The 13,402-nt window shown below is 38.4% G+C and overlaps 1 protein-coding gene across 2 annotated transcripts in view; it reads right to left on the bottom strand.

Annotated features, from left to right (window-relative positions):
- The window catches only part of ABL1 (ABL proto-oncogene 1, non-receptor tyrosine kinase), a 188,977-nt gene that overhangs the window by 65,014 nt on the left and 110,561 nt on the right, over nt 1-13,402 (bottom strand). Inside the window, exon 1 of one of the 2 annotated variants that reach the window (XM_012526990.3) lies at nt 4,936-5,246. The exons of the other annotated variant lie outside the window; for it this stretch is intronic. Within the exon in view, the coding sequence (XP_012382444.2) occupies nt 4,936-5,020 (85 nt within the window). The 5' untranslated portion in view covers nt 5,021-5,246. Of the gene's footprint in view, nt 1-4,935; nt 5,247-13,402 lie in introns of those variants that run through there. 2 annotated transcript variants of the gene reach the window in all.

Here is a 13,402-nt window from a genome sequence, read left to right on the forward strand (position 1 = left end):
CATAACTTAATCACGTCCAGGTACAGACCAGATTACAAACATAATCCAGTATCTATTTTTGGAATTCACAACCATATCAAACTGCTACAGGGCTTGTGGAAATATTGCCTATGGAAGAGAAATATAAAATATTACGATGAACCAATGGGATTTTTTTCTTCCACAATTAAAATATTCACCATGGGAATAAGAAAGGGTCAGAGAAAGGAAAGCTGTTTTCCAGCTTAAACCAAGGACAGGAAGCATTAATTATATGCATCAAAACAAACTTGAAAACAAATTATTAACAACTGAAGAAAAATTATGGGTGGGTTCAACTCAATTTTACCATCATATTCAGCTATTTGAGAAACTGGCAAAGCCAATTCAATCTAAAAATATTGCTAAATATTTGTTTAAAATAACAGCAGCTAACACATGCTGAACTATATATAACTCAGTGCTAAACAATTTACACAAAATCTATCATTTAAATCTCACAACTAAATGAAGTTGGTACTACTATGAGGCCTATTTTAGACATGAGAAAACTGAGACTCAGAGAGCAACCTGCTCTAGGTCACCAAGCAGCAAGCAGCACAGCTGGCATTCAAATTCAGATGGACTGGCTCCAGAGCTCCCTGCCTTCACATGAAAATGGTATTCTAATACTACTTGTGATAAGCATAAAATTCTATGGCTTTAAGGGCATTTCAAAGGAATAAAAAACACACATTCAACACCTTCGAAAACTTTCATTTGAACCATCTCATAGGTCCTCAAAACAATCCTTTGAGATGGGCTGGACAGAAAATGTTATCTCTGCCTTAGAGGTAAGAAAACAGAAGTTGAGAGAAGTCAGACAAAAACTTGGATTTCCTGACTCCAATTCCAATACCGTTTTTAACCAAAGTGAACTGGGGCCCTTCTTCCTCCTCTTCTGTAAAATGGGGAGAATAAGAATACCTACACCTCTTGGGAGTGGATGTAGCTCAAGCGGTTAAGCACCTGCTTCCCATAAGAGAGGTCCCGGGACCTCCTAAAAACAAACAACAAGCAAACAAAAAAACTAACTCAGGGGAACTGATGTGGCTCAGTGGTTAAGCGCTGGTTACTCACATATGAGGTTTCAGGTTCAATCCCTGGGCCTGGTATACCTCAAAGAAAAAAAAAAAAGAATACCTACTTCTCATAATGGAGGTGTGAGAATTAAATAAATGGGAATGGACATGAAGTGCTTAGTGTGAAGGCCTGCCACATCAGAAACCCTCAATACTTTTAATATAAACCCAAACAAAAAGGACTGACTGACTTTCTATTAGGTCAAAGAAAGAACCTCAGATTTTCTTTGTCACTAAACTGGGTAGGTATTTGATGACCTCAGGAGAGAATATTTAGAAAGAGAGTATAAGCTTCTCTAAAGCAAAAGTTCTAAAAGTGTATCTGTGTGGCTGGCACCACATAAAGCATTCAACAGAAAGTTAACTGCTGAAAAGAAGTGCTTTAAAGTGGGCTCTTAAAATAAATTTTGCAAGTTCAAGAAGAGTTCACTTCAGACATTTAAGTCCACAATACAGAATTATCACATTCATGTACAATATTCATGCACAATATATATAAATACAAGCACATGAACAAACACAAGAAAAACAGAAAAAAAACTAAAATGCAAATAGCTAATGTTCATATTTTCTTTCATGTCTCCACAGGGAAGAAATAATCAGAAAATTTAGTGTTCAAAGTGGACAACAGACTGTAAAGCGGTCAAGGTGAACAGACACTGCAAATGTACTTTTTCACAAAATTGGATGGCAAAATTAAAATGTTATTAAATGCTTGTGTAAGCATGTAATATTTCTAGAAGGACACAAAAGAAACTCTTGAGAGTTATTTCCTTTGAGTAGGGAAACTGAGTAGAAGAATCACTATTCACTAAATATTCTTTTAGAATTTCTTATCATGTACAGTTATTTTTAATATACATTCTAAAAACTTTAGCTGTACTGCTAAAAGTGATCATTTTACTAGTATTTAGGCTTCTGGAAGAGAAAACAATGCTATTTCAGGCATTAGTTAGGGTCTTAGTAAAGATATCATTTTAATAGCCACAGTGAGTTCCAAAGAAGATAAATAATCACAGTTGGTAGAGCATAGAAAGGCTAAGAGTGAGGTTCTCTGGAGTCAGATAGCGTGTGCTCAAATCCCAGCACCACCCTTGCTAGCTCTGTGACCTCAGACAAGTTACCTAAATTTTTTGTTAGTTTCCTTATCTATAAAATGGAAATACCCATAGATTAGTCATGAGAAATAAGTAAATTATGTAAGGTACTGAAACAGTGCTTGGCATATAGTAAACATTCAATAATTGATAGCTATCGTCTATATTTACTATTGCTGCTTTGACAGCTAGGCCTGAATAGCAGGCAGCATGCACGCTCAAATTGGATTTACACCTGAACCTTCTTTGATAAAACAACAGAAAACAATCGTATTCAACTCTCTCAGTGACCTGGGATGCCTGGGCACTGAATGGGTGTCAATAAACACGGACTGATTGATTTAGAATGCCAGTAAAAGTAGAAAGTCTGGATTATTTATCCAGATGTTGGCAACTGTTTTCCCCAAGAGATTAACGGCACTTCCAATCTTGAAGAAATGATCATTGATGGAGGAATAAAATATTGATTAGAGTGGACTTACTGGTATTCTACTATAGAACTACTGTGACTCTAGCAATGGAAGAAATTTTATCATTGATGTGGAGACAGTGGCCACGGGAGTTGTTCAGGGCAGGCACAGGGAAGAAGAGGTGTGATATGGGGGCATTTTTGGGACTTGGGAGTTGTCCTGAATGATATTGCAGTGACAGATGCAGGACATTATATATCCTGCCATAACCCACTGAATGGATTGGGGGAGAGTGTAAACTACAATGTAAACTATAATCCATGCAGTGTAGCAGTGCTCCAAAATGTATTCATCAAATGCAATGGATGTGCCACACTGATGAAAGAGGTTGTTGATGTGGGAGGAGTGGGGTATATGGGAACCGCTTATATTTTTTAATGTAACAATTGGGTGATCTATGTATCTTTCAAAAAAAGGCAATAAAAAAATTTTGTTTAAAAAAAAAGATCATTGAAGTTTGTTCAATTCTGTCAACACAAAACAATAATTCCTTTTACTTTCTCTAATTAAATATAACAATGAAATATGGAACATGCAATAACAAGAAAGAATTTCCAGAGTGAAACCCTCCTTAGATTAAGCCATAAATCTCCTGTACCCGATTTTTTGAGTTGAGCCGACAATATCATTCATTTCAAGTCACCAGTTTGCTGGAATAAGACTCTTTAGATTAATTTTTTTCCCCAAAACAAAAATAAAACCAGCTAAGTATGTACTAAATCTCTATTTTACCCTCAAGAAAACAAAACAATGTCGCAGCAAAGCTATGACCTAAACTTTTTCCCACTCTGTAGTTATAAACATCCATTCATTGACTCTGCCTTAGGCATTCATCTGCAAAATGGAGATAATGCCTAACACTAACTTGTTACAGATGTAAATGAGAATGTGTTCAGAATTTTGAGCAACTTGGAAAATAAGCTACGTATTAACTTATGATTTTAGCAGTTTAGATGCCAACTTTTAGGGACAAATAAACCATCTCCTCCCTCTAAATGTTACATTTCTGTGAACCCACTCCATCTGTTGGGCCTTCTCTGAGGCATCCAGCCCTGAAATCTCAGAGAGGAAAGGGGAATCATACACGTCTTGTGGCAGGAAGAGCAAACAGGCTTCACCCGTATCACTGGCATTTATGGTTTGAGCTATGTAAGTGACTCCAGGCAGCTCTTCAAACCAAAGAGTTGGAAAGAAAAGAAAAACAGATTAGAAAATTAATGAGGTCTCCATTTATTTCAATTCCATTTCTAAAAAGGAAAACATCAGAACTTCACGGCACTAAAGTGATATCCTACTGGATCTAAAATGAGCTTTACATTTCAATTCCTATTTTATGTCTGAAATGACTGAGAAATCCAAGCAGGATAACATCTCTGAAGTACAATTAATTTTTCTGTTGAAGGCAATAAATAGTCTGAGAGGACCAGTCCCCAAATCAATCAATTTCACATCCATAACCAGGCTACAAAAAATCAGACCACTCACTCATCATCCTCAATTCACTTTTTTGGTTGTCACCATATTAGGGCAGAAAATTAAAAAATAAAATAAAGTAACAGGAAAGAAAATATAAGTGGTATTAGAGAAGAAAAGGGGAGTAGGGTGGAAAAACGACAAAAGCTAAATGTGCCTGATTTTAAACTTTCCTGAAGGAATCTACTATGAGGATTTTCCCCCAAGTACAGTGCTGGACTCGTTTGAAATGCCTCTGCAAATTTTAGTATAATTTTTCTTTCCTCCACCCCCCTCCAAAGAGAATTCCTCAGACCTATTCATGGTCTGTAGATAAGACTGGGATGTCTGGGGGAGGGGGAAGGAGTAGAAGGACCTCTTGAAATTCTGCATCCATAAATGGTAGAGCCATGTTCTCTTTGTACACCAGACTTAATGAAAATCATATGTTTTAACGAACATGGATCAACCTTTTTGACACATAATTCCCAAATAATGGAAATTACACAACCTGGACTAACAAGGGCATTAATGTTCTGTAAAGTTCACTTTCTCCAGACTTTTTTGGGTAAAGCCCCACTGTTTGGGGGTCCCGTGACCCCGCTGGCGCGAGGTGAACTCCCCCGGTTGAGGGCTGGAGGGCTGTAGTCACGCACCCCGCGCTGGGGACTCCTGAGGGAAAGAAAGAGAAAGAGGGAGAGAGGGAGCGAGCGCGCGCAGGCGAGCGAGAGGCCTAGGAAAAGGATCCCGGGCGCCAGCAACGCAGCTGTAGGCCTTCCTTCAGAATTTACTCCAAACTGCCTGCCTTGAACTTACCTTCCAAATAACAACTAGAGGACGAAGAGAGGCCTTTCTTTGATTTACAGCCCACCAACTTCAAGCAAATCTCCAACATTTTCATCGGCTGGCGGGCGTCCCCGATCGGTGCTCCTCCCTGGCGGCCGGCGTTGGGCGGGAGCCGGTTGGGGCGCGCGCGGCCCCGCGCTAGCCCTCGCCACGCCGCCCGGGCGCCTCTCTGCGTTCTCACCGCGGACGGGCGGGCCAGGCCCCGGCCATCGCGCCCCGGCCCCGACTCGCTCCGGGACGCGGCCAACAAAGGGCCCCTTCAGCTCCGGCGGGGAAGGCCCGCCCCCGGCCGCCTTAACCCCCTCCTGGCCGGGCCCGCCGGCCGGCGCTCCCCTCCCCGACCGCTGACGGGCACGGAGTCAAGAAGAGCCAGGACGTGGACGGAGATTTCCTTCTACATTTTCAAGGCAAAAGTCAGCCCTAAACTATTCCCACTTTCAATCCGGTACTTACTTTCTACTTTAACAGCGGGGACGCCGGGCGGGGGTTTTCCAAGCCCGGCCCTTAGGTGTTCCTAACTGTCCTAAGCACACCCTCAGGAAGACACCGAGTTACAGCGGCTGTGAGAAATGCCGACAGCCGCAGGGAACGCATGCTTTCTAGTTAACCACCTTCGAAACTTCAAAATCTCCACTGTGGCCTGAAACTTCCCCAACCTGCGTTGCATAAACCCGAGTTCCACTGTACTCTCTGCTGAGGCAAACCCTGTGTCCCAAGAATGTTGGTGAATAGTGTAGATTCCCCTGGAATTACATATACTGGTCTCATTTATATTCAGTGAGTTTATTGTGATTAAGGGTAACTCAATGGGTGTCTGAGGAAAGAATAATCAGAAGGCTTGGACCCACGTGACAATCACGGAAATACCCAACACATTTGTAAATCATACATCCAGACTAGAAGAGGACTGGAAACCGAAGAGACTTGTGAGTAAAATTCAAAATGCTATTTCTGATTATATGTGAAGGAAACAATTTCCACAATGAAAATTCATCAGAGGCAGGAGCTACTGCATCCCTTCTCTGCCTCATTTTCTTCAACAGAGACCTTTCCCCCATCCTTTGGGGTGAGTACTATGTGGCACTACTGTTTAAAATCCATTTCAGTGTTGTACTGGGCTCAAAACTTCTTTGCTTAGAACTGATTATATTATAGTATATGATAAAATAACATATTAAAGTAACAGTAATCACAATAATGTCTTACTGGCACAGAAACAGAAATCTAAATCAGTGGAAAACAAGCGGGAACCCAATCACAACAAATAATTTAATAAAAATAAGATATATTCCAGTAATAATAGGAAAAGGAATTTAATAAATAGTGCCAGATAACTGTGACACAAAGAAATCAATTTAGCCCACATCTTATCACACAGAGGTAATAAACTGAACTAATATATACTGAAAGATCTTACTATGTGCCAGACACATAGTAAGATTGAGATAAGGTGATAAGCAGTTATATTCATTACCATGTTACATTTTCACAATCTTGTAAGGAAAAGAGAATTATTGTCCTGACTCTTCAGGTAGAAAACTGAAGCTTAGACAGCTTAAGCATCCTGCCTAAGGTCCTGCACCTATAAATGGGCAGAGATGGACTCAACACAGGTCTGCCTGGCTTCAAAGACAGGCTCCTCACCAGTAGATTATGCTGACCCCTCACACCCAAAATAAAGTGCAAACAAATAAAAACTTTAACATGTATTTCTTTGTCCAAATAACTAAGGTCGTCATTATATGTTCCAAAGGCAGCCTTGGTTAAGGGACCATGACTACGGTGATCAGTCCTAAAACCAAAGCAGGATTTCTAGCCTATCTGGATATCTTTAGTTCACCAGGAATGGCTAAGTAACAAGATCTTTAATTAAGTCTCCCAAAAATAGTACCCCAAAATTCAAGATTGGACTGGATATGACTAGTGTATATAAAGGAGTTCACAGCCAGGGTGTCACTAACCTTTCAGAGGTATCCTGCCAAATTATGATCAAATGTGGAAAATGTATTTTAACTTCAAATACAATTTTGAAGTGGACCTAATGTTAGAGAGAGTCACATGTGATGGTACCAGGTCAGACTTCATGAGCACCTAAAAAGGCAGAGTCAGATAAGTTCATAGTTCCCATCACCTAGAAATACAGGGCTACTGGGCCACCAGGTGACAATTGCAGACTTGCATGTGTCTAGATTCCGGAAGACACTGTCATGTAGGAAAGTATGTAATGATGGCTGACTTCTTAAGTGTTGTTCTGAACTCGAAGGGTAATGCCCAAATAAAATTCAAAAGGGTACCACCAATACAAACAAGCTTAAAAGTACAATATTGTCTGTATTTACATGGCATTTCAAAATTAAAGGGCTATATTCAAATTGGCAGCTTAATGCCAAGAATTACAAATAGGCAGTTTTGCAATTCTAACCATAATCTTGAATAGTACCAGTTAATACAGAACCAGTATTTGTTTGCATTTACTGTATTGGGATATAATTTTCTTTTCAAAAGCTAATGACTATTGCTAATATTCTGCCCTTAAGTCTAAAATGAAGTCACCTTCAACACCCTCTTAAAATAAGAAAATGCCTATAAACGGTGTCCAGGTCTTTTTAAGTTTAGTTATAAAAACATGTATCAATAGGTCTGAATTAGTGGCAATGAATATTCAAAATATTGCTAAACTTTGCACCTGGACTATTTTTCCATATCCAGCTTCTGGTGCTTTTGAAACTCATTTACAAGATACAAAACGCATTCTGTTTCAAGCAAATAAAGGGGAGCCTCAATCTGCTTTCTAGAGTGAAGAAACGCCTAAGAAATATTTCCCCTAATCAACCTAAGGCCTAAAGCCATTAACTCTAAAAAAAATTAAAAAGAAAGAAAAATTTAAAAGACTCTGAACTAAGTTTTTTGCTATGTTACATCTGGGTTGGGAAAGAAAGAAACATCTAATCTGTTCCCTATTTAGAGTACCAGTCACTAGCAAGCCTCAAAAAAACAAAACAAAACAATGAGTTTTATGTAGTATATTTCCATTTCATAGTAATGAAACTGAAACCAGGGTGGGAAAGTAACCTGTCCAAGGTCACACAGCTAGGAAGTATTAAGATCTAAGGACTGGCTAAATCCAAAGTCTTTGAACTTTCCAAAATGGCACATAATTTCCAACTGAAGTGAAAGATAGATAGTATAAGCAAAATCAGAGGATGAAAACAAAATCATTAAATGTTGGAAAAATATATCTTTAAAATAAAATAATTCAGAATATTAAAACTATTTCAGGATATATTAAGAAAGAAAGAATAAAGGTCCCTAATTATATTAAATTATATGATCTGAGCAGTGTTTCTAAAACTATGGTCCATGGACAACTTATTCTGAAACACCTGGGTTGTTTCTAAAAATGCAGATTCTTAGTCTCCATTCTAGACCTACAGACTCAGAATATGTGGAATGAGACCAGGGATCAGCATTCTAGCAAGTGCCTCAGATGATTTCTGTACATACTTAAGTTTGAAAACTGCTGTTTTATAAGAAGAAAGGGTATTATTCATCATTATTATTCATTTGAAAGCAATTTCTGAATATAAGAGATGTGTAACTCTAGAACAAGTTATCAAAACAGGATTCTTCTCTGAAGATTTTCAGATAAAGACTGAATTTTCTGAAGTTTGGAGTTCAGTCCTATTTTTAAAAACGGGGAAGGAGCCATTGTAGAAGTGGGTCAAAGGGAAAATGCAGGATACAAGATGCACCAAAGCTCCACCTTACAGCAGCAGCATGAGGGTGGGGGGTGGGAGAGAAACTGACATGAAGCCTTGTTTGGGACCCCAGGACCAAATGATATCAGATCTGACTGGCCTCCTCGCTGTTTCCAGTTCAGACAATAACCCTAGGGGAAACTGCAAAGATCTTGCCATCTGAGCATGCTCTTTCATATGTATATACCAAAAAAAAGTCCACTTCCTCTGATTCTACAAAACTGTCCAAAGCTGGAGGTCAACTCTGCTGAGTTCTCTAGTTGTGTGGGTCTAATATGTGTCCAGCTTTTTGCCATGTCCAAGGACATATATGCATCACTTCTTTAAGTCTCATAATTATTCAATGAGATAACACCATTTGTTGGTTAAGTGTCACAAAGGCTTGGTGACTCTGTCTTGGGCAAACCAAGCAACAAGGGAGGCAACACAGTGGAGGATGCATAAGCTTTGACATCACACAAACCTAGTTCTGAATCTCAAATTTGCCACCCACTGCAGTGGCTTGGGCAAGTGATTGCAGTTCTCAAAGCCTCAATTTTCTCATATGTAAAATGGGGGGGAATGGTCATAAGGGTAGCTATTTTGTAGGGTTAGGAAGATTAAAAATAAAAGTATGGAAAGTTCCCAGTGCATTATAGGTGCTCAGTAAATGGGAGTTACTGTTATTTCTAAAAGAGGACTCCTACTATATGAAGTGATGATCTGTGTTTCCTGCCTAAGTCTTACGGGGACTAAACCAGCCGTTAAAATGAACAAATATGTGAAACTGATTCCAGAAAGCACAGTCTGGAGGTTTTTCAAGAAGACAAGAAAATCTATTTATTTTACTAAGGAAAAGAAACACTAGCTATAGGGTAGGCATAACAACTAAAGTTCAAATATCACAGAAAGGCCTACCTTTAAGGCTAAAGCCAAGGTTTTGCAATCCCAGCATTATGGCAAAACACAAACGTCACACTCCCACATCTTTAATGGGGGCCTTTTTATTTCAGCCCAGTACTTGGTGTGCAGGCCACACACAGGACTGTCTTTCAGAGGACACTGATTCTTTTGTTAGTCCCCATGGTATTTCCAAAGCAACAATCCTTTGTCGGGGGTTAAATGTGAACAGCCTTAGAGTAAATCCACTTTCTAGAAAATCTCATTATAGTAAGATTCTACCCTATTTTTATAATTAACGAGTCTAAACATAACGGCTAAAACAATAATTTTTCTTTAGTAGGAAACTAATTTTAGGCACATTTTATTTTTTTATTAATTTCTACTTTTGTCAAAGTAACACACTCATGGTTAAAAATCAAATAGTTCTAAAAGTCTTGTAATAAAAAACAGCAAGTCCTTTGACTCCATTCACCAGTCTATTTCCCTAGAGGCAGCCTCCTTCAAATTTAGAAATAAAATACTTACATTGCTATTTCCGGATTTACCAGCTTTATACATTAAACTTATTATGGTAGTATTATATTATTGTCACCCCCAACCTCTCAAAAACAGTAACATCACAATTTTTTGTTAAATTGTCAGTGTTTATATTAGTATGACCATGTAAATAATGTTCACTGCTGAGCCAAGTAATACTATGAATCTTTCCTTTAATATACAACTTTACTTTTCTTGGAGATATTAAATACCTTAATTTTTTCCATTTGATTAGTCTTCTATATACCTATTACTATTTTTGCCCCAATACTTCAAGAGCTGTCTTTTCCCCCCCAAAACACTAAAGTGTTTCAAATATTGTTCAGTTCCATTTATTGATTCACTCTCTTGTTGGAGTTCATCTTTCAGAATCTTCCTGGAAAAAAAGATTCATGTCTTTCTTTTACCTTGACAGTTTGGCTGGGTAAAGAATTCTAGGTTGAAATCTTTCCCCACTGAAATTTGAAGGTATTTCTTCCCCGTCTTCTCCACTGCTGTTTAGAAATGCAATTGTATTCTGATTCTTGATCTTTTATTTATGACCTGCTTTCTCTCTGAAGGCTTTTAGGATTTTCTAATATTCCTGGTGTTCTGAAATTTCATGATGATATGGCACAGTGTGAGTCTTTTCATATATTATGCTGGGCTGCTGGGTACTCAGAGAGCCTATGCAATCCAGAGATTCAGGATCAGTTAGCTTTGGAAAAGACTCATTTCACTAAGCTCTGAAAATATTCATTATACTTTTTATCTACTGCTTCTCCTTTTTTTTTTTTTTTTTTAGTTCTTATATTCTGGGATTCCTACCAGATGGATATTGAAGGCTTTGCTTCTTATTTTCTTATCTTTTCTCTCTTATTGTCCATGTCTTTGTCCTTATGTTTTGTTTTCTGAGATAGACTATTTTTCAAATCTTCTGTTGAATTTTAAATTTTGGCTGTTTTCAATATTAAAGAGTTCATTCTTATTCTGATTGTTATTGTTTTTAATAGCATTCTGCTGTTTGATGTTTGCAATATCTCTCTCTGAGGATAGCAAATAATAGTTCTTTTGAACTCTTCTTTTGTTCCCTGCATTGTCTTTATTTTTACCAACCTCCAGTTTTGTTTTAACCTTTATCTTTTATGTTAGAGACTTTTCTTTAATGTCTAGTGAAATTTGGTTGTCAGTTCATACTTACAGGGAAATGGACTTGGTCCAATGGATAGGGTGTCTGCCTACCACATGGAAGGTCCACGGTTCAAACCCTAGGCCTCCTAGACCTGTGTGGAGCTGGCCCATGCACAGTGCTGATGCGCGCAAGGAGTGCCGTGTCCCCCATGTAGGGGAGCCCCACGCACAAGGAGTGCGCCCCATAAGGAGAGCCACCCAATGCGAAAGCAAGTGTAGCCTGCCCAAGAATGGTGCCACATGCACAACAAGATGACACAACAAAAAGAAACATAGATTCCCGGTGCTGCTGTTAAGAATGGAAGCGGTCACGGAAGAACACACAGTGATTGGACACAGAGAGCAGACAACTGGGGGGGAAGGGGAAGAGAAATAAAAAATATTTAAAAAAATAAATCTTAAAAAAAAAAATCATACTTACATGACTGAGGCACTAAAAAAGGCTGACTAAAGTTCTATATGCATGAGTGGGCAAGACAACCAGTGGACTTCAGTGAAAGAAACTGGTGAACTCGCTTTTTCATCCAGAGAGTTCCCTGATGTTGGTATCTGTAAAGCTTTTCTTCAGGGCCATTCATTTTTTTTTTTTCCAGAAAAGAATCTTTCAATCTCTTCTCTGTTAGGGCCCTGTTTTAGCAGATGGAAGAGGGTTGAGAATCTCACTGTTCAGTATGTAGACTTGTTTTTAATCCACTCTTGCCTACCTCACTCTTTTCAGTTCAGTGCCCTACCCTGATCCACACTGGGCCTAATGTCCCTGGGTCCAAAGCCATTATATTTTAAATTCTCAATATAATAGCTGTAGTCTCAAGTAAGTAGGAAGGAGAGGGAGTTGTCTGGCTATTCAGAGTTGGGGAAGGGGCTGAGGAATCTAATCACTCCTTTTACAGACTTTCAGTTGAACCCTTATTCAGCTATATTCCTCAAGCCTCTAATTTCTGAACTCTTCTCACACTCAGGTTCTTAAGAGAAAATTGGCTCACTTCTAATTAGCATCTCTCTCAAAGAAGGAAAGGGTTGCAGCTTCCTTGGTTTTGCCAAGTCTATTACCACTCTGTTCACTGTTTTCAGTTTTCCAAAAATGTGTTGACTTTCTTATCCACTATTTTCTTTTAGCTTTTTTTGTCCTTATATATTTACACTTTAATAATATCTTAGTCATTTCAGGACGGATTAGGGAGGGAATGGAGATAAATACAGGTCCTCGATCTTTATCATTTTAATCAGAATTTATTTTGCCCATTTTAAAGACAACTGAGGCCCCGGCAGGTTAAATAACTTGCACAAAGTCATACAGTATTGGTGGCAGAGCCAGGAAAAGAAACTAGATCTCCCAACTTCTGGTTAGATTTTCCCCCCCAATACATGATACCTACTAGGTACCATAATTAAGCATTGACAAACAAGTTTTAGGACACCAGCCTGAAAAAACTACAGTTCTCAAATCTTCATTTTGTTGGTGGTGAAGAAATGGACAACTAAACTTAAAATTCTTAAATCTAGCAGCAATATTCTACCGTAAAGTAAAATTATAAACAAAAATATTACTAAACATAGTTTCAGATATTCAGATACTAAACAGTATGTGAGTGACGCCAACTTAAAGAGGCTTCAAATATTGTCATGAAATGTCTTTGTTCCTTTCCTTTGGTTAACTTTTGAAATAAATGCTGATGCATTATTATTTTAAATCACAAAAAGTTTTGCTTGTTTGTTTTAAATCTGAATATTGAATAAAGACCAAGGTATCCTACAAAGTAAAAACTGCAATGTTGAAACATAAAAAATCCTAAAAGTTTCAAACTATGACTGTGTTGCCAAAACTTACAAGTAAGATAAACTTAAGTATATTATAGAAACAAAGCCAAAGCACTGATCATTAACAAGCAATGCTCCTTTTGTTTTCAAACACCAACACTGCTTTTGGTTTTCATATTTTGTTAACTTTGAACTGGTAATCCAATGGTTAATTCTTTTCCCTCGCTTTCTCTAAGTCTAAAAGAATCTGCAAGAGCAGCAGACCAGACCTAGGAGATCACATTACATTTGGGGGTGGGGGTGGGGGTGGGGTGGGGGGAAAAAGGCAGCTG

This window comes from Dasypus novemcinctus, chromosome 8 (assembly GCF_030445035.2).
Source record: "Dasypus novemcinctus isolate mDasNov1 chromosome 8, mDasNov1.1.hap2, whole genome shotgun sequence".
Taxonomy (NCBI): domain Eukaryota; kingdom Metazoa; phylum Chordata; class Mammalia; order Cingulata; family Dasypodidae; genus Dasypus; species Dasypus novemcinctus.